Source organism: Arvicanthis niloticus, chromosome 6, assembly GCF_011762505.2.
Source record: "Arvicanthis niloticus isolate mArvNil1 chromosome 6, mArvNil1.pat.X, whole genome shotgun sequence".
NCBI lineage: Eukaryota > Metazoa > Chordata > Mammalia > Rodentia > Muridae > Arvicanthis > Arvicanthis niloticus.
The window spans coordinates 20,861,628-20,882,490 of record NC_047663.1 but is presented as its reverse complement, the minus strand read 5'-3'; the positions used below and the strand labels follow the sequence as shown (position 1 = coordinate 20,882,490).

Genomic DNA, 20,863 nt, shown 5'->3' with positions numbered 1-20,863 from the left:
AATTCTATGGCAACCAATCATGGTTTTTTCTCTATTAGGACTTTACATTTTTTTCCCCCAAAGTTCACTTAAATCCTTCCTTTTGTTCCTTTTATAAAGATTCTTCAAGGTGTGAAGTTTAAACTTTTACAAAATCTATAATTCATGATAGAACCCATAAAATTATTTTATTTTCACTTACCAAAACTCCATGCAACACACATAAATCTATGATAAAACTCTAAGCCAAACAATTTAGCAAGTATTATTTCCAACTTAATAAAATGAGACCCTTACCTAATTCAATGTAGACAGATTTATTTTGAGGTTGTGTTTGCCTATTTTTCTTCATTGATCTCACAATTCCAAGGTTAGACAGCTGGACACTGAGACTGTCCTTCTGTTAAACAGTAAAGAATACCTACATTTTAGTTTTGAAATACTTTTTTTTTTCAGATTTATTTCCCCAAAACTAATTATAATCATGATAAGGTCAGCAACATAAAATGTATTTTTGAGAAGGATAAATGATAAGAGGAAGAATCTGAAAAGGAGGCTATAGAGGAGGCAGAGAGGAAGCAAGAGTGGGAGCCAAGGGAAAGAACTACAGATACATCATGTTTGAATGTCAAAAGTGCATTATTATATGTAATTCTATGTACTGCATTACATCCTGATTTAAAGCCATGAAACAGGTGCTAAGACAGCTCAGAGGCTAAGAGCATGGACTGTTCCTACAGAGGACCTGAGTTTGGTTTCTAGTAGCCATGTTGAACAGCTCACAACTACCTTCTGTAACCCCAGCAGGGGCTCTGATACCCTCTTTCAGACTACAAAGTATCTACAGTCACAGACACAATCCCCACCACATACATAATTAAAGATTTAAAAAAAAAAATCTAGAGGCAGAGGCAGGCGGATTTCTGAGTTCGAGGCCAGCCTGGTCTACAGAGTGAGTTCCAGGACAGCCAGGGCTACACAGAGAAACCCTGTCTTTAAAAACCAAAGAAAAAAAGAAAAAAACAAAAAAATAAAAAAAAGAAAAAAAGAAAAAAAGAAAAAAAAAAAAGAAAAAAAGAAAAAAAATCTAAAATATTTAAATAAAAGCATTTTAAAAAGGATTGACAGCCATAAAATCCCAGCATTCTAAGAACACGTGGGAATGTGTGATCTCCGTCATCTACTGAATAGAACAAGTCATTGCATTTCTTTATTCTTACATTGGTTAAGTTGAAGCAATTTGCAAATGCTTACAAAAGATCGGGGATACTGTGTCCATTTCAGACCTGCATCAGTCAGAGCTGATAAAGTCGCCCTGTAAAGTGGCTGCTGATCACACCAGGTACCCCGACTTTCTGAGTTTAACTCTTACTTATTACAACACGTGTCCAGCCACTAAATATACTATCCTCCCCTCTCTACTAAATTCTCATATAAATCCACAGTCACTAATGCTCAATAAAGAGATGCTAGAAAAAAAGCAGGAAACAGCTTTACCAAGGAGGCATTTCCAGATTCAATCTGCTGCAGTCTTTTGACACGGTTTCGGTAGCCCACACTCTGGATGATAGACACCTCCTCATTCAAATCCTCAGAAGAATTATTTTTCTTTTTTGAAAAACTAAAACCATTTGCAACTGTAAAACAAAAAGGGACATGTTTCAGTTAGAAAAACAAACAAACACACACACAAACATTAATCTTCATTAAATATCCAAAAAGAGTTTGCGCTTTGCTGTATAAGGATAATGAAAAAACAAACAAAAGAGTCCAGAGGTAGTGGCATCAGCAGAAGAAGGAGGATCTCTGAGTTCCAGGACAGTCAGAGCCACACAGAGAAACCCTGTCAAAAAACAAGCAAGCAAACGAAAATAATGCATTACAGGTATATTTAATACTTTTTGGTAAAACTCATTAGTCTGAGATTTGATAGTGTTGAGCACCTGCCCTCCTGAGTGCTGAGGTTCAAGGTGTACGAAAGCATGCGTTTATGTGGAGCACGTGTGAGCAGGTGCCTGCAGAAGTCGGAAGGCATTGTAGCCCTAAAGTTGTAAGCCACCTGCTGTGGCAGATGAGAGATGAACCTGGGTCCTCTGTTAAGAAAAGTCATTAAACATTCTGAAATGTTGAGCTATAATTGTTTTAAAAGTCCAGTTTAGAAATTCAGAGACTATCAAGTTATTTTTATTCCCTTCCAAATACCTAAAAACTAATAAATTTGACCACTAACAAATTTACCATATTTCTCTAAAATGTTCCTAATTTCAGAGTCATTAAGATATACTTGTTAGGCCAGGTGGTAGTGGCACTTGCCTTTTAATTCTAGCACTTGGGAGGCAGAAGCAGGCAGACCTCTGAGTTCAAGGCCAGCCTGTTCTAGAGAGAGTTCCAGGATAGCCAGGAACTGTCTCAAAAACAAACAAACAAAACAAAACAAAAAAAACTATACATTTTAGGATTGAACTATAAAATGTAAGACTAATAGGAGTAGTTTTAAAACACAGGCTGACAAGATAGCTCAGCAGATTACAAGTGCTTGCCATGAAGCATTACGACCTGAGCTTGATCCTACCTGATGTGTGAGAGCTAAAGTTAACCTGTAAGCCCCACTTGCCCAAGAACAGACAACTTCCTGGAATGCTGAGGGCTGTAAGACTGGTTGTCCCAACTGCACAGGAGATATTTGATAGGCAGGCAGGATGTCCATCAGGATATGTTTGTCCTTCACCATCCCAGACTGGGAGAAGGTAGAAAGCACATAGCCCTGTGTGTTCTGCCTTTATGAGTACCCAACTAACATAATTCAATGCCATGCTCTGGGACTCCAGGTATGGACCTGGCCAGTGTCCACTGTCCTATCTAGTATTAGGAGAAAGCTTGCCCTAACTAGACAATCATGGATTTGGTCTTTGTCCTCACAATTTTCAGGTTTAATACCATGTAAAGGTGGGAGAAAAATCAACCCCAAAATTGTCCTCTTATATCCACATGCATGTGTGTATTCACATATCATACACAAACACATACTAGTAATAAAAATGTAAAATGTAGGACCAGTGAGTAAAGGCCATTAGCACCAACCCTAACTGTATTCTCTCAATCCCTGAGAAAACTTGTCTCAAAAAATAATGTGGATGGCTCCTGAGCCGAGGACCAATACATCTAGGTTTCACACAAATACCTTTGTCCCAGCCTATTCTCCTGACCTCCAACAAATAAGTACAATAAATAAAACGTAATTCCAGGCACAGATTTAACTTTTAACCGACCGCATAGTCTTACCAGTCTTATCACCTAGTCACACATATAGCTTCAAACACACACCAAGTTTTCCAGCCAGCCCCTGGAGCACTGCCTCTGGGGCTGTGCGACACTCACACTGCATTCCAGTGTCAAGCTCAAAAGCATCAGTGATTCTCAGCAGCTCTTCAACAAGTTGACTAAACCTCGGACTTCCTTGTAGGCTCCTGAAATTGATTTTTTTTTTTTTTTGAGAAGCACAAGTGATTATTAATTGTTAGCACACTAAAAGCCACATGAACACATGGACTGTAACGTTTCTGCTGTAGATGGAGTGAAGAGCACAATCTCAAAGAACTAGTGATCTGATCCCAGCAGTGAAAACACAGTCCTGCCAGAGACATTGCATTATAGTCACTTAACCAGTGACATGAGAATAAACTTCACGGGTATATTTATTTTGCTTTAATTTTGTGTCTGTGTGTTTTCCTTTCTCTTTTTAACTATACGGATTTTTAAAATACTTTGGTAACTCATACAAGCCCACCAAAAGCCTAACCTAACAGAACAGTCCTGAGCGTGGCATGGCTGTGTATGCTTTCAATCCCTGTGCCTGAGAGACACGGATAAAGGAATAAGCTCAAGACCAATCTGGACTACAAGACACTGTTTCAAAAAAATCCTAAAGCCTGGCAGAGTAGCACACTCCTGTAATCTCATGGGTCTTGAGAACCAAACTCAGGTCTTCAGCTTGACAGCCGCTTTACCTGCTCAGCCATCCAGGCCAAACGCCTGATTTATGTGGTACTGTCAAGTGAAGTCAGAGGCCTTGTGTCTACTTAGCAAGCACTCTGCCAATAGAGTTACACCTCTAGTCCCCAAACACACTTAGTATATTTTTCTATTGGTGAATGGTTTTATAGAAATATTACCTATATACTAATTTCTACTTTTTCCTGCCATGTTGCTTCCAACCTCCCATGATCATATAAATTACTAACCTTTTGGTTATCTCATTCTTACACAGAGGACATTTTGAAGGCCCTTTCTTCTGGTCAAGAAGTTTCAGCATACAAAATCTATAAATTAGAAAGAGAGAAAGAGCAGTGGTGGCGCACGCCTTTGATCCCATCACCTGGGAGGCAGAGGCCAGATTTCTGAGCTCGAGGCCAGCCTGGTCTAGAGTGAGTTCCAGGACAGCCAGGGCTATACAGAGAAACCCTGTCTCAAAATACCAAAAAAAAAAAAAAAAGAGAGAGAGAGAGAGAGAGAGAGAGAGAGAGAGAGAGAGAGAAAACTAATTTAAGTTACTGAACACTCAAAAGACGATAGCCATGAAGAAAACTTCACAAATGCCTTTAAGAGTCATTTAAAGAGTAATGGCAGGTAAATTACAACCAATGATTTTTCAGTAATTATTTTTAGATGCTGCATAAGCAGAAAAATCAAACGACATAAGAAATGACCTATGAAAATTGTACTTACCTGCATATGACTTACTGTTATGATCGAATAAAACACTAAAAAAATTAATGCAGCAGATTTAATGATATATTCATAATTATTTCATGCTGTGTAATCAGATATAAATGCTTAAGTAGTTAATATAAAATGGTTCTATTAGTTTAAAGGCTCAGCACCAAGTGCCATATATATATATATCTATCTCAGAGATAAAGTGCTTGCCCAGATACAGAAGTCCCAGGTTTGCTCTCTAAGACAAAGTAAACAAAACTTCTGCACCTCACTACAAATCTACAGTAATTAAATGATTACTGATTAATCATTAATTAATGATTCTACTCTGGCATGGTACACATGCCTTTAATCTCAGCATTTGGGAGTGAGGGGCAGGTGGATTTCTGTGAGTTAAAGACCAGATTGGTCTACAAAGTTAGTTCCAGGAAAGCCAAGGCTCTACACAGAAAAACCTTGTTCCCTACTCCCCTCCCAGGGCCCCCCCCCCAAGAAAATATTGTTCTGAAGCTAGATGTGGTGATAAGCAATTTTAAAGATTCTTTGAATTCAAAACCAGCCTGGTCTACAGGGTGAGTTCCAGGATGACCAGGACTCTTTTTTTTTTTTTTTTTTTTTGAAACAAGGTTTTTCTGTGTAGCCCTGGCTATCCTGGACTCACTTAGTAGCCCAAGCTGACCTCAAACTCAAGAGATCATTTGCCTTTGCCTCCCAAGTGCTGAGGTTAAAGGCGTATGCCACCACACAGTGAAGCCAGGGCTCTTAACTCAGTCATTCTCCACCTTATTTTCTGAGACAGGACCTGTACTGAACCTGGAGCTCGTTGACTCGGCTATAGAAACTGGCCAGCAAGCCCCAGAGATCCTCCTGTCTCTACCTCCCCAGCGCTGGAATTACAGTCACATACAGCCATGCTTAGCTTTTAGGTCCTGGGCACATAAAGACCTTAGTTTTACACGGTACATACTTTGCTAACTGAGTCATTTTCTCAACCCAGAAGTTGGACTCTTGCCTCACTCCACACACAAAAATGAGCTCGAATGGATCATGGACAAGCAGTAGAAATTCAGTGGTGATAATTAATGAAGTGACTTAGGCATACAACTCATCCTTCTAATACACCTTGTACCACTCCAGATATAATAAATAATAAAGCTAGAGCAAAGAAAAATCCTTGCTGTTTTAACGGACATAATAGGGTAGGGAATAAAAAGCAGATACCGACATTAATGAAAATCAAGAAAGATTAAAGAAACTGAAAAGTCATTGGTAACAGTGAGCCAGGAGACAAATGCAGAGTATGGCCAAGTCTTTTAACATAGATTTCCCTCTTTTTAAATTCCTTATTTTTAAATGCTTTATTCAGTAGTGTAGGGAAGGGCCAAGAGAACAGTCAGCTCTTGCAGGATGCTGTTGTTACTGACCCATAAACTCCTTGAGGGTAAGCTTTTAGAACTGCACTATCCAGCGAAGCAGCCACCAGAGGGACGTGACTGCTGAGCACGGTGTCAGTCTGAACAGAGGTGCAGTGGATGTGGAAAAACACAGGGGCTTGGAGACTCTAAGTCACACTCTTTGGAGTAAACATTTTCACTCACAATTTCAGTTCATAGCTGGCTGGCTCCAGTGCTTTGGGCTAGAGGCAAGGTAGGAATATCAAGACAACAGGGACGTGTGGAATAGCAGAAGGGACAACACAGAGAGGGAAGTGGAGGAAACAGTGGGGAGGGTAAAGAACCACCAACCAGATAGAGCCCTACAGGCATGGCCCAAATTCACCCTATCTTAGAATGTTCCCATCATGTCCCAATAATGCCAGTAAGGGGGCTAGAAATATGGCTCAGCAGTTAAGGGCTTGGATTGCTCTTATAGAGGACACGAGTTCAGTTCTCAGCACCTACAGATAGCTCAACCCTGCTTGGAACTCCTACTCCAGGGGATCCAACACCTTCCTCTGGCCTCCATGGGCATCTACACTCATATACACATACATACATACAACCTACATGAGTGTACATAATGAAAAATAAAAAGAAAATTAAAAAAAGAAACTTTTCCTACACAATATATAGTTTGACAAGCAGAAGCCACAAGGCCAGAAAATGAGCTTAAATAACAATAACACAAATTACTATTTCCATTATTAATCTTGCTTCTTGGGTCAGGATGTGAGCTCTAATACTCCAGCATGACTGCCATGCCCCTGCCAGGCCCCTGCAGTGATCCTGGCCATGGCAAGGTAATGGACTCTTACCCATCTGGAACTGTAAGCCCCAGTTAAATGCTTCCTTCTATAATCCATCTTGGTTACAGTGTTTTATCGCAGCAACAGTAACTAAGACAAGGTGTAAGCTATCATGACTGACTTATATTCTTCCATTTCAAAGGCTAGATGCTGTGGCCCACACCTTACCGTCATTATCTAGGAAGCAGAAGCAGGAGGATCACAGGAAGTTCAGAGCCAGTCTGGTCTACACATCAAGCTCAAAGCTACTCAGGGATGCATGGTTGAGATGTCTCAAAAAACAAAACAAAATAAAAAACAAAAAAAGGAAAACATAAGAAAGCACCCCTAGGGAAGACAGCTTCCTTTAGAAAGCGACCCTGACACAAAAAAAAGAAGACAAAAAGGACCAAGGAGGACAGGTGACCATAAAGATGTAGCTCTATGTACACAGAGGGAGCCAAGGAACAAGGACTATTCTGGAAACTCCCTCCAGAGTGAGGCAGCTCTGCCAACAGTTGCAGCTCAGCCCTAAGATTCATTTTGAATTTCTGACTGGTAGAACTATAATAATATTGGAAACTGTTTAAACAACAAAAAAGGAGCAAGATTCTTAACAGTCTTCCCTCAGAATGGGGTAGACAGGGCGCATGGATACCAAAATCTTTGGATGTTCAAGTTCCTTATATAAAAAGATATATAGTTTACTTAGAATAGGCAATATAATAAAATATAAATGATTCAGGGCTGGAAAAAGGACTTGCTGCTCTGGCAGAGGACCTGAGCTTGCTCCTTAGCACCCACACTGGGCACCTCATTACGTATCTGTAACTCCAGCTCCTAGAGATCCAAAACATACACGCATACATTCACATAAGCATAGACACAGATAGAAATAGGTAACTTTTTGTAAATTAAATGATACATGGCTATGACTTTATATAGTTTAGGGAACAATAAAAAGGAGAAAAGGTTTGTCTATGTTCAATGTAGACACAATTTGTTTCCTGGTTTCCAGGATATTTTCAACCCATGGGTGATTCACTCAGCCAATACATAACCTCTAGATATGGAGGGCTACATGTGACTGGAATTATTGGAATGAATGAATAGTTCAGATCCTTGTCTTCATCAGCACCACATATGCACCTTCTAATTGGGAGAAACGGAAGGTCACGTAGGAATGACTGGAAGTGAGAAGGAGTGATGGCTGAAATGAAGTTTGCTCATTTCACAACTGCTTTCAATCTACATTCACCCTTGGACACCCAAACCAAACAGAACCGTTGTACAACATGACTATGTGATTTCTTAGACACAGATAAGCTATGTTACAACTTTACCAAGAACAATGGCTACAGCCAACATACACAAGGAATTCCTAAGTGCTCCCTGAGGAAGAACGACGGTTTCTTGTCATCTGATGGAAGAAACAAATGCTGTTCAATTAAGAACACGTGCAAAGCTAATAATGGATCTACAAAATCATTCACTTACTTGCAAAATATGTGGTCGCACTTTGTGGAAACGGGTTCTTTGATCAGTTCCAAACTAGAAGAGTGTGGGACAAAGAGAGAGAAAGTGTGGCTAAGTAGTTGTTTATACACAAACACTTGGTTTTGGTTAAAGAGGTTTAGCTTTAAGTCGCTGTAACTGAGCCTGGACATAGATTTAGGACAGTGGTTCACAACCTATGGGCTGTGACTCCTTTGGACATTGAATAACCTTAAATCATAGGAAAACACAGATAATACAGATATTTACATTTCATAACAGTAGAAAAATTATAAAGTAGCAACAAAACTATTTTTTATGGTTGGGGTCATCCCAACATGAGGCACTGTATTAAATGTCAAAGCATTAGGAAGGTTGAGAACCACTATTTTAGGATAATTCAGTATTAAAGGTCTGCCATGCTAAGAACAAAGAACAGAGGAGAAAGTTTGATCCTGCTGGGTGTGCTGGCGTCTCCAGCCATGGACAGGCAGAAAGGAAACACGTTGATTCTGAGAGTTCAAGACCAGTCAGGGCTCCACACTGAGGCCCTGTCTCAAAGGAAACAAAACATCCTTTTATGGAGCATTCAGAAACCATGACAGAACTACTGGTCTCCTCAATGCTGATTACCGCCAGCACTGGCAGCATTTGTAAAATTGGCTAGGTTGGGAATGAAGCTCAACAGCAGCACTTCCCAACCAAGTTCAAGGCCCTGGGGTGACAACTGATATTTCTTTCACATTGGTTATTTTCCCTCTGTCAACCAGCATTCTGAATCTTAACTAAACTCCACAAACACAAGAAAATGTCCTTAGTGTGGTAGTGTAGTCCCACAATTCCCAGAACTTGAGAAACAGAAGCAGGAGAATGAATTTGGGTCACCCTGGACTATACAGCAAGTTTAAGGCCATCCTCAACGTCCCCCGCAGCCCCCCAACAAAATCAAACCAGTGGCTGAAAAGATGGGAGATGGCTCGGCAGTCAAGAGCGCTTGCTAGTCCTCCAGAGGGAGGGCCTGACCAGTTCCCATCACCTACATCATGTAGCTCACACGTGTCGGCAGCTACAGCTCTGGAGGACCTGATGCATTTTCCTGGGCTACCTAGGAACCTGAACACATGTCACATACCTTGATATGGACAGACAGATACACAAATAAAACTCTAAAATGACAGAAAGGTTTGCTTTATAGTAAGCTTTCCCTTAGTTATAAATTTAAAAAAAGAAAAGAAAAAGGCTGATTTCTGTGTGGATGTGTGTCTGAGAGTATATATGGGCACCACATTTATGCAATGTCCTTGGGAGCCAGAAAAGGGTGTCAGATTCCCTGGAACTGGAACAGGCTGTTGTGAGCCGCCTGATGAAGGTGCTAGAAACTGAACCTGTGTCCTCTGAAAGAGCAGCAAGAGCGTTTAACCATTGAGAGCCATCTCTCCAGCCCATTATAAATTCTTACTTTTAACTGTGTGTTGAGTACATGTGTAGAGGCCATGGAGCAACCAAGTAGAATTAGTCCTCTTAGCACCTTTATGAGTGTTAACAGCTAAGGTCACCAGGCTTGTGCCCCAGGTGCCTTGCTCAGTGACCCATCCCACTGGCCCACCAATGAGGTTTTAACTACAGACCATGTTTTTGTGCAGTGTCACTCTGTCCCTCCCAGAATCTGAATCATCATCCGTTTGTGCAGTGCTAACCACCTTTGTGTGTTACTGGGTACTGAACCCAGCCTAGCTCTGCTTTAGTCCAGTGTGTACAGGCTGGACTCACAACTGCTGACAGGTCGGTAGAAGTCTGCCATGAAATCGGACGCTAGACTATGAAAGTGCTTGTGTTAATTTTAACAAGTAATGTTAATTTTACTTAATATGGCCCCAAAGCCAACAAGTGATGATGCCAGTCACCCCACTCCACCCCACACTGTCTCACTATGTAACTCAGGCTAGCTCTGAACTCTCGGTCCCTCATGACTCAGTTCTGAAATCCTGGGATTCTAGGTATATGCCACCATACCAAGCTGGTAACTTAAATATACCAAGGCAAGGGCATAAATGCTCCTTTAAATGAAAAGGTAAAAGTTCATCAAAGGTATGTATGCATTGAAAGAGGGGGAGTGAACGTATGCAGGGTTCAGTATTATCTGAGGTTTCAGACACCCTTTAGAGATCTTGGAATGTGTGTACCCTAGCCATGGTTATGTGAAGCTTAATGTCTGTATTTTTTGATTGCCTCACAGCACTTTAAAAATGTACTTATGTACTGTGCATGTATTGGGCAATGTGTGAGTGTGTGCACTTGCCGTGGTGTACACGTGGAGGTCAGAGAACATTTTGTGGGTCCTAAGAACCAAACACAGGCTGCCAGGCAGCAGTAAGTGCTTTTACCTGTTGAGCCATCCCCACCTTACAGCATGGCATTGGCAAAGATTGGGACTGACTTTTTAAAACTGAGTAGGAAAAGTTCAAGCATTTTCACAAATAAAATAGGAAAATGAACTGCATGAACTTATCATTCAGAAGGAAGAAATGTGTTAAAAAGAAAAACTAAACATGCTGGGCAGTGGTGGCGCACACCTTTAATCCCAGCACTTGAGAGGCAGAGGCAGGCGGATTTCTGAGTTCGAGGCCAGCCTGGTCTACAGAGTGAGTTCCAGGATAGCCAGGGCTACACAGAGAAACCCCTGTCTCGAAAAACCAAAAATCAACAACAACAACAACAACAAAACAAACAGACAAACAAAAAAGACATTAAGGAGATGACTTGCTAGTGTGAGAGAAACACAGTCCTTTTGTTACATGTAGAACAGGATCAAAGAAAAGGCTGGGAGGGAAGAGCACCCAAAGGGGCTTAGTAATATATGTCCTGTGGTCATGGGGGTCCTGACAATGCAGAGGGCAATGATCAGACCTGACTAAGCCTGAAGGCTGGCTCCTACTACCAATTCTGTCTGCATGAGCAGAATAACCCCAGGCCAAGCTTTCTACGTGGGACCTCAGTTCGCACCTTGGCAGTTTTCTGGGGTTACTGTGAGAATACAATGTCCACAGAGGAGACTGATCTGTTACTAGACTGCTTCTGAGACAGGCTAGACACCAAAGGAAGTGCTTAGTAAAAGAGAGATTGGATTGAGTCATGATGCCAGATGGCTTCCATTCTCACCACTGACTCAATTCTGAAATAATTATATTTCAGTACGGCAATTACGATCCAAGCTATATAAACACACTGTAAACACCAACTCTGAACAGATGAAAACTCCCATATGGAAAAAGGTAGTGCCTGTTGTAGGAAGAGCCTGGAGATGAATAGGAATGGAAATGGAAAAAAAAAAATTAAAATGTTTCTCTTCTAGCTTCTGATAAGAGTAAATGTTTACTACAAAATTCAAATGTTTTAAACACTTTTCATGCTACACAGTATTTTCAGCCTACTGTATATCTGTGCTTTGAGTTTTAGCAGGATGAATCACTGGGAACAGCAGCTAGATTTAGATTTGGGAAAGGAAAAAAAAAAACAAAAACAAAACAAAACAGAACTACTAGGGATCCATTTCAGCGCTTAAAAAATGTTACATAGTCACATTTAAAAAGGTAAAAAGAGCCTGCCAGCCAGTGGTGACCCATGCTTTTAACCCCAGCACACCAGCACTTCAGAGGCAGAAGCAGGTAGATCTGTGAACTCGAGGCCAACCTGGTCTATACAGCAAGTTCCAGGACAGCTAGGGCTATACAAAATCCTGTCCTGGAAAAAGAAACAAACAAGCAAAAAAAAAAAAAAAAACAAAACACTCTCCCCCACCTGGACACACACACACCAAGGACTACCAAATACCACAGAGCCAGGCATAGCAGTGAATATTTGTGGTTCCAGGTACTTGGGAGGCTGAGATGGGAAGACCATATGAACACAGGACTTGGAGACCCATCTGGATGTCACAAGATCCCACCTTGAGAATAAAAACAAAGCTGTTACTCCTAAATAATTTAAGGACAAAAGGAATTTCAGTGCAGGAGAGCTAAGAACTAAGTACCTTATCCTGTAGCCACCCCAAGGAACAACTTTTTTTAAAGTTTATCTAGATATGTATGTATGTATGCATGTATGTATATATGTATGCATGCATGCATTTTTATTTTGGTTTTAGATAGGCTTTCTATGTAGCCCTGGCTGTCAAGAAATTTGCTACGTAAACCAGGCTGACCTCCAATTCAGAAATCTCCTTGCATATGTCTCCCATTAGCTGGGATAAAAAGCTTCAAGTAACAGTTTTTAGTCATAATCAGTTATCATTAAGAACTAACTGCATGGGCTGCATGTGTAACTCAGCAGTAGAGTGGGCCTACAGCATTCATTTCCTATTAACATACAGAGGAAGAGGGTTCACATAACTAAAAATCATGCAGGTAGATTGGGACTATAGGTGTAATGCAGCCTACCATGAAAAGGCCCTCAGTTAAGTCCCAAGAACTGAAAAACAAATAAAACGCACATGTAAAAGTAGGTTAGGTTCAGTCCCACTATAGAACATTCTATATAAATGACCTTAAGCTTTAAAATCAACTAGATTAAAATTATTAAAAGCAAGCCTAGCATGGTGGCATATACCTTTAATCCCAACACTGGGAGGAAGAGTGGGCCTCTGAGAACTGGAGACTAGCCTGGTGACACAGTGAGACCTCATCTCAAAACAAAAAGCTAGCCTAAAGCTTGCAAACACACACTTATAATTCTAGCATTTCCAGGCTGAGATAGGAGGACTGGACCTTTCTCAAGGAGAACAAGGAAGTACAGTAAGAATCCAAGATCTCTGAGCAACTGAAAATTTAGCAGAAACTTTCTTTCTTGCGTCTTTAGTTTGTATGTATCTGAATTTTTAACTGATGGTTTAATTTGCCAGAATGAGAAAGTAATTACGTTTTTATGATGGAGTCCCATGGGAATATAAAATAAATGGACCCAAATACCACATTACTGAAGACTCTTTGATCACTGTTTATCATTACCCTCAGAAAGCCTAGGCTTTTCACAGCCCATTCTTCTCTTGCAGTGTTATTTCTGCCTCTGTGGCTCTGATAATTCATAGACTTGGTTGTAAATCTCATCAGGACTTGTTTTGTTTAGCTGCAATGTTGAGGGTAGAGAGGCTGGCACTTTTGGGATCTTGTCTCTGAAAGCACACGCATCTTCCTAACCCTGACTAACTTGACTCCGAACATAAATAACAGCCCCGTGAAGCACAAAGGCAAATTTACTTGAATTTATCCATCAAAGCTAAACGGAAAAAAAACAAAACAAAACAAAAATCAAAAAAACAATCCCCCCAAAACAAACAAACAAAACCCTAACAGATTCATTAAAAAACTATTTTTTGACATGTTGGCATATGTGCATACACGTGGAGGCTCCAGACTGACGTCCTCCTTGCTTTCCACCTTCTGCACTGAGATAGGCCTTTCACTTGAACCTAGAGCTCACTGCCATTGCTAGTCTGGCTAGCCAGTTTGTTCCGAGCGTCCCGTTTCTGTTTCCCAAGCACTGGGACTGGAGGTATGCAGCAAAAACCACCTAGCACTAAGGTGGGTGCTAGGGATCCAAACGCTCTCATGGTAAAAGTTTTCCCACCAAGACATCTATCTCCCCAGCCCTCTAGTTCTAAATATGTGCCCTAATAACATATTTTTAAAGAATATTTGAAAGCTGGGCACAGTGGCACATGCCTTTAATCCCAGTAGAAGCAGACGGATCTCAGTGAGTTTGAGGTCAGTCTGGTCTACATAGCGAGTTCCAGGACAGCCAGGGCTACATATTGAGACCCTGTACAGAAAACAAAACAAACAAAACAAAAACAAACAAATAAAACAACAACAACAACAAAAAACCTGGGCTGGGTACTACAGTTCAGGGATTGAGCATATACACAGCAATCAAGATTTACCAACTCAACCCCCCAGCACTAAAATAAATACATAAAGTATTAAGAACCAATTTAAAATTAAAAAGGGTATTGTTGCGGCAAATCTCCTGCCCATAGGGAGTCCATAGAATAAAGACACAATTTAATTGAGAGAGATGGCAAAGGTTCTATTTAGTTAACAAAAATGATGGACTGGGTGTTAGGTTTATCTTGTACTTTAACAATCACAACATGGTAATATAGTTAGTGTTCAATTAATATGTGAAAAAAAAATTTTTTTATTGGACAAAAAGGGGGAAATGTGGTGGATAGCCCTAGCCTCTTGTTGTCATGGTAATTCCACTCCTGGGAGGGGCTGCAAAGGAGGAGTGAATCTTGTAAACCTTCTGTCCAATCAAATTTGTTAAATAAAGGCTACAGCCAGTGATTGGGCAGTAGAAGAGGAGTGGGAGGAGCCAGAGGCAGGGAAAGAGGAGAAGACCAGGAGAGCTGTTGGAGGGAGGAGTAGCAGTTGGTGGAAGCAGAGGGCAGCTGGTGGAGAGAGAGAAGACGAAGAAGACCTTGACCTAGGAAACCGCAAGTTGTTAAGAGCTCTTTTAGCCGGGGAATAGTGTAGTTTAATGGTAAATCTGCCCAATCTAGGCATGCAGCATTCATTTGATATTTATTGACTTGTGTCTTTATTCTATGGACTCCCTATGGGCAGGAGATTTACGGCAACAGGGTATGACAATACATGCCATTAATTGTAGAACTTTGGAGGCAGAGACAGGAGGATATCTGTGAGTTCAAGGCCAGCTTGGTCTACATGGTGAGTTCTAGGTCAGTCAGAGCTACACAGGAAGACTCTCTCTTGAAAAAAATAAAACAATTAAAAAGAAGAAAAACAACTTAGTGTATTGAATGTCTAATATATCCTAGATAACTACTAAAGATAATATAAACTTCTGTCCCTAAGGAGTTTATGTTCTCTGGGGAGGGAAAAAAAAGATGAGCACATTATATAGTATGTCATATAGTAAAGAATGATATAAAGAATTAAAGGATTCATGTGTCTAAGGAGTTGGTTTAAAAAAAAACAAGACTGGTTGAAGTGGCCCATGCACTCTCAGTCCTCCCAGCACTCTGCGGGGCAGAAGCAGGTGTTCTCTGGGAGTGGCAGGACAAACTGGTATATATAGCAAGTTCCAAGCCAGTTAAGGCTACGAAAAAAGAAAGAAGTGCTACAGAGATGACTTAGTGGTTAAGAACACCTGCTGACTGCAGAGGACCAGGGTTTGGTTCCCAGCACCCATGTCCAGTGGCTCACCATAGCCTGTAACTCCAGTCCCAAGAGATCTGATGCCCTCTGGCTTCCATTGGCACCCACACATGTGACATTTATACACAGAACACACATACAAATAAAAATAATAAAAATAAAAATTTTATGCAGGAAAAGACACATATGCAGGATGTAGAGGTTGTTAAGTCTTACACAGGGCAATTTAGAGATGTCTTATTGAAAAAGTGGTATATGAGCAGCGCATGGTGACACACACCTTTAATCTTAGCACTCAGGAAGCAGAGGCAGGAGGATCTTTGAGTCGAGGCCAGCCTGGTCTACAGAGTGAGTTCGTCCAGAATGGCCAGGACTATACAGAGAAACCCTGTCTCAAAAAAAGACTAGAAAGAAAGAAAGAAAGAAAGAAAGAAAGAGAAAAGAAAAGAAAAAAGAAAGAAAGAAGTATATGAATTAAGATTTTCTTTTATTTTTATAAAATATAACATTTTTCTTTGTATGCATCTCTGCGTGTATGCACACACATACATGCAGGTACCTGCAAGAGACCAGAAGAGGACATTGGATCCCCTGGGTCCAGAGTTATAAATGATTGTGAACTGCCCAATTAGAATGCCAGGAACTGAATTCCTCTTCCTCCAGGGAGGAGGAACCGAGAACTTTTAACTGCTGAGCCACATCAAGAATCAAGACTTTTCAAGCCAGGTAATTATATCGATCAAAAGATTATAGTCGGAGAGAACGTGCTGGCTCAAAGGCAGACATAGGAGAGTAGGTTGCACATTTTAAGCACAGCTGAAAGGCCTGGCTGCAGGTCTAAATAACCAGGGCACCAAATGAGAAGAGAAGCAGCCATTCCACATTTCTTTCTTTCATCTTAATAATTTATTTGATGTGTATTGGTGTTTCGCCTGCATGTATGTCTGTGTAAGGACGTCAGACCTCGGAGTTACAGACAATTGTGAGCTGCCATGTGGTTGCTGGGAACTGAACTCAGGTCCTCTGGAATAGTAGTCAGTGCTTTTAACTGCCAAGTAATCTCTCCAGCCCTTGTTTAGGATTTTTAACAACATTCCTTATGCCAGGGACCCTTTTCTCAGAGTATTCATTTCTTTACCATCTATTAGTGGTGCTGAAAATTGAACTTGGAGCCTAAAGCTATTGATCAAGTTTCTCTACTTCCAAGCAAAAAGAAACAGGATCATATATATCCCAGACTAGCCTCACAGACAAAGATGATTCCTACTCCTGTCTCTACCTTCTGATGGGATTACAGATGTCTACTAGGCCTAATTTATGCAGTGATGGAAACTGAACCCAGGGCTTCCTGTGTGCTAGCTAAGTCACTCTACCGAGCTAAGCCCTAGTGCATAAAATTCTAAAAACCACAAAAATCACACACACACTAAAAACTAATTTCCAAAGGTCCTAGAAGACTTGAAAATTAAGAACTCCCTGAGTACACAAGAAAACTTTCCAGGGTAATAGAAACATTTCCTATCCTGGCAGTAAGAGTTACACAAACACGGGTCAAAACTCACTCTTTCAGCCAGGTGTAGTAATGTATGGCTAGAACCCTAGCACACAAGAGGCTGAGGCACGAGGATCTGAGTTCAAGGCCAGCCTGGGCAAGATGGTGAGTTAATGAGTTTGAGGCTGATTTGGTCTATATAGTGTAACCCCCGCCCCCACACACACACACACAAAGAGCAGGAATGTGGAAATGCCTGAATAGACCCTGAATAGACCACTGTTGGTCCTTGTTCCTCTCTTCATTTCATAGAAAAAGAAATTAAAAACCTCATTCCACACTGGGTTTGCTAAAAGTTTTGAACACTGGTGAAGTCCTCATTGAAATTTACAGGACCAGTTTCAGCTCAAGTCTCCCCGAGACAGATGTTGTCACAGGCACTCTTGTGTCACTTGGATGATATGTACTAGAGTCATCCTGAGAGATCAGGCTGGCCCTACAGCTGGAGAAAAAGTCAGAATCCTGCCAGGAGGAAGAACACATTAAGACAGTCTTTGTCTGGGAAAGGGGGGAGGGGTGGCAGAGTGAAGACTACTTTTCTGTATTTTTACAACTCTTCAGTGATGAAAAATTCAACGTCATTTTAATATTAATAGATTGTTTTTCCTCTACTATCTTAAGCCACTTCTACTCATTTCGCATGAAAGGTAATCACATAAACAATCTCAGATTAGTAAACTCTTCCATTGACTTACCAGATTGGACACTCTAAGATTTTCTGCATACCATGAAGGACACTGTGTACTTCCTGAATTCGAACAGCAGATAAATCCATTTCTTCCAGTTCCAATGAACTTTTAACACAAATTTAAAAACACATGTAATTAAACTACATTAAAAGGCTTTTAAATACAGTAGCTTACCTGACAACTTTCTTTTCCTTTTTGAGGCAAGATGTCATATATCCCACTTTGTACCAGTATGTACTCAAGGCTAGTCTTAAACCTCCCATCTTCCTACCTCCACCCCCTTAGTGCTGGAATTACTTTAGGTATGTCATCCTCACCCATGCTTTTTGGAGGAGTTCTCACTCTGCAGCCCACACATGTCTGGAAATAACTATGTAGCCCAGACTAGCCTCCAACTTGTAGCAATCATCCTGCCTCAGCCTTCTGAGTATAGGTGTAAGCTACTGCACCTGGCTTGTCATCTCTAAATAAGAAAAATTTAAATTTGGAATTCTTTAGAATTATACCAACCACAGAGCTGATGAGAAAAAGAAAATTCACTAAAAAAACAAAAACAAGGGGCTAACCAGAGCGCTCAGCAGTTAAGAGCACTGACTGCTCTTCCAGAAGTCCAATTCCCAGCAACCACATGGTGGCTCACAACCATCTGTAACGGAATCTGATGCCCTCTTCTGTTGTGTCTGAAGACAGTGACATGTACTCACATTTATAAAATGAATGGGACTATTTAAAAAAAAAAAAATTCTTTAAAAAACCCCAAACAAAAAACTCAGGGTCTGGAGAGATGGTTCAGTGGTTAAAAGTATGTACCTATTCCCAGCACCCATGTTAGATGTCTGGAACTCAAGATCAGGTCAGAACCTCTGCACACACATACACATAATTAAAGATAATAAATAATGAAACTTTAAAATGTAAAAATTTCCCCAGGCAGTGGTGGCACATATATTTAATTCCAGCACTGGGGAGACAAAGGCAGGCGGATTTCTGAGTTCAAGGCCAGCCTGGTCTACAGAGTGAATTTCAGGACAGCCAGGGCTATATAGACAAACCCTGTCTCAAACAAACAAACAAACAAAAAAAACAATAAATAAACGAATAAATAAAATTCTTAGCAGTAGCTCTTCGCAGCTAGTAATCTAAATTCTCTACTCTTTGATATGTAGCTTCTAAAGCTTTCCTTTGGTCATTTCCTTTCTCCAAGGAAAAAAAGTTACAGTGGAGTGACTGGACAGACGCGGTATATATGAACCTTCTCCAGCGTCTGGTTTTCTTTTTCTTGCTTAAAATCAAAACCAAGCAAGGTGCTAGTGGTGTCAGACCTATATAGTCTCAGGGCCTGGAGAAGTGGAAGGAGGAGGATGGCTTGGACTTAGAAGTTCAGCAGTCTTTCTGGGCTAGTTCAGGAGGCCAAAAGATCTGGTATGGTGGTTTAAACCTGTACTTTGAGCATTCAGGAAGTACGGGTAGGGGGATGAAGAGTTCAAGGTCACCGAGACCTACAAAAGGAGTTCAAGGCCAATCGGATTACAGAAGCTGTCTCAAAAACTCCAAAACTAGCTGAGCACGGTAGTGGGGACCTTTAAATGTATCCTCCTCAGAGGCAGGGGCAGGTAGAAGTTTGAGACCAGCCCGCTCTATATACACAGTTCCAAGCCAGCCAAATGAAACTAGACTGTCTCAAAACTAATCAACTACCCACCACTGAAGAGGTGGAGGCCAGCCTGGTCTACAGAGCTAGTTCCAGGAGAGCCAAAGCTACACAAAAGCAAAAGCCAAAGCCAAAACCAAAACCAAAACCAAAACCAAACCCAAACCAAACCACCAAAGCTACACAAAAGCAAAAGCCAAAGCCAAAACCAAAACCAAACCCAAACCAAACCACCACCACCACCAACCCTAATCAACCAAACAAAAAAGAAGCACACATGTTTTTAAAAATTCACCAAAAGGAACACTCAAATCTGCTGACGCTCTTCAACTCTACCTCTTCTGGATGGTTCCCTGTTAAGGTACTTAACCTCAGACTGTCTTTAAATACGTCTTCTCTGCCAACAGCCATCATTACTATTGCCATTCCTTTATGTGCTTCCCTTCTAGCACCTTACGTGAAATGTACATGGGTCTAGTTCTTCAGGAGTTTCCCTCCACAAACTCCGGTCTTTTCCTCTTCCCTGCCACACTTCGGCCCGCCTTTCCCCTCTTCCTTTAACCCGCATCCTTATACTGCCTTCAAGGTACGATTACAGCCAGGACTTCCCCTCACAGATTTTTTGCCCTCTTCCTCACAGCTGGCCCTGGGAATGCACAAATTGCACCCTTCCCAGGAGTCCTGTTTGAAAACCTCTTGGACCCTTTGGTTCTGCCCCAGGCACTTTCCTCATCAGTAAACACCCGCCTCCACCTGCAGCTTCTCACCTTTCATATGAGTATTCCGAGGTACCCTCCCTGTTCCTCAGGGCTGTCCAACCTTTCCTCCGAGAAAAAGATCTGTGCTTCCAAGTGCCGAGGCCTAAATGCCGGAGAAGCCCCTGGAAAGGCGCTGGGGTCCTCGGGCTGCACCGGCACCCGCCGCGCAGCCGCAATTACAATCTATCTGAAATTCCCGCGCTCTCCGTCGCCAAGGAAACCGGCCGCTTGGCGCCTAGTGCTAGCCTTTCGGAACACGAGATCCAGACACGTCAGCGGAAGGAAAAGGAGAAGCAAGTTGGAGGGGGCGCTGAAACTCTGAGCTCGGGATTGGCTACCTAGATTTTTCCTATATGTCGTCACTAAAAAGAGACGGAAGAGAAAGAATTTTGCGTTTTCTATTAGGCAGCCCCTTCGCATCTACGCCTGCTTATTACGTCACAGTAATTCTGTACAAAGGGTCGGAATCGCTACCTGAGGTCGGAATATGAGCGCAAGGTAGTGCCCAAAGCAGTTGCAAGACGAGGTCTCATCCCTCCCTCAGCCTTCCTGCCATGGAAGTCTTCAGTTTCGGTAAATAGAGGATTGTGTAAAAAGAACTACCAATTCCAGCATGCATTGCGGA

The 20,863-nt window shown here is 41.4% G+C and overlaps 1 protein-coding gene across 5 annotated transcripts in view; it reads right to left on the bottom strand.

The window, feature by feature from the left end:
• Brca1 (BRCA1 DNA repair associated) overlaps positions 1-20,799 on the bottom strand; it is a 60,793-nt gene extending 39,994 nt beyond the window's left edge. For 3 of the 5 annotated variants that reach the window (XM_076935748.1, XM_076935749.1, XM_076935752.1), the window contains exons 1-7: positions 20,713-20,799; positions 17,836-17,934; positions 8,417-8,470; positions 4,221-4,298; positions 3,358-3,446; positions 1,477-1,616; positions 277-379 (exon numbers count right to left, since the gene is read on the bottom strand). In XM_076935748.1, coding sequence (XP_076791863.1) covers positions 277-379; positions 1,477-1,616; positions 3,358-3,446; positions 4,221-4,298; positions 8,417-8,470; positions 17,836-17,934; positions 20,713-20,771 — 622 coding nt within the window. In that variant the 5' untranslated portion in view covers positions 20,772-20,799. Of the gene's footprint in view, positions 1-276; positions 380-1,476; positions 1,617-3,357; positions 3,447-4,220; positions 4,299-8,416; positions 8,471-17,835; positions 17,935-20,247; positions 20,478-20,712 lie in introns of those variants that run through there. The other 2 variants (XM_076935750.1, XM_076935751.1) reach the window with 1 other exon arrangement.
• Positions 20,800-20,863: the final 64 nt, after the last annotated feature.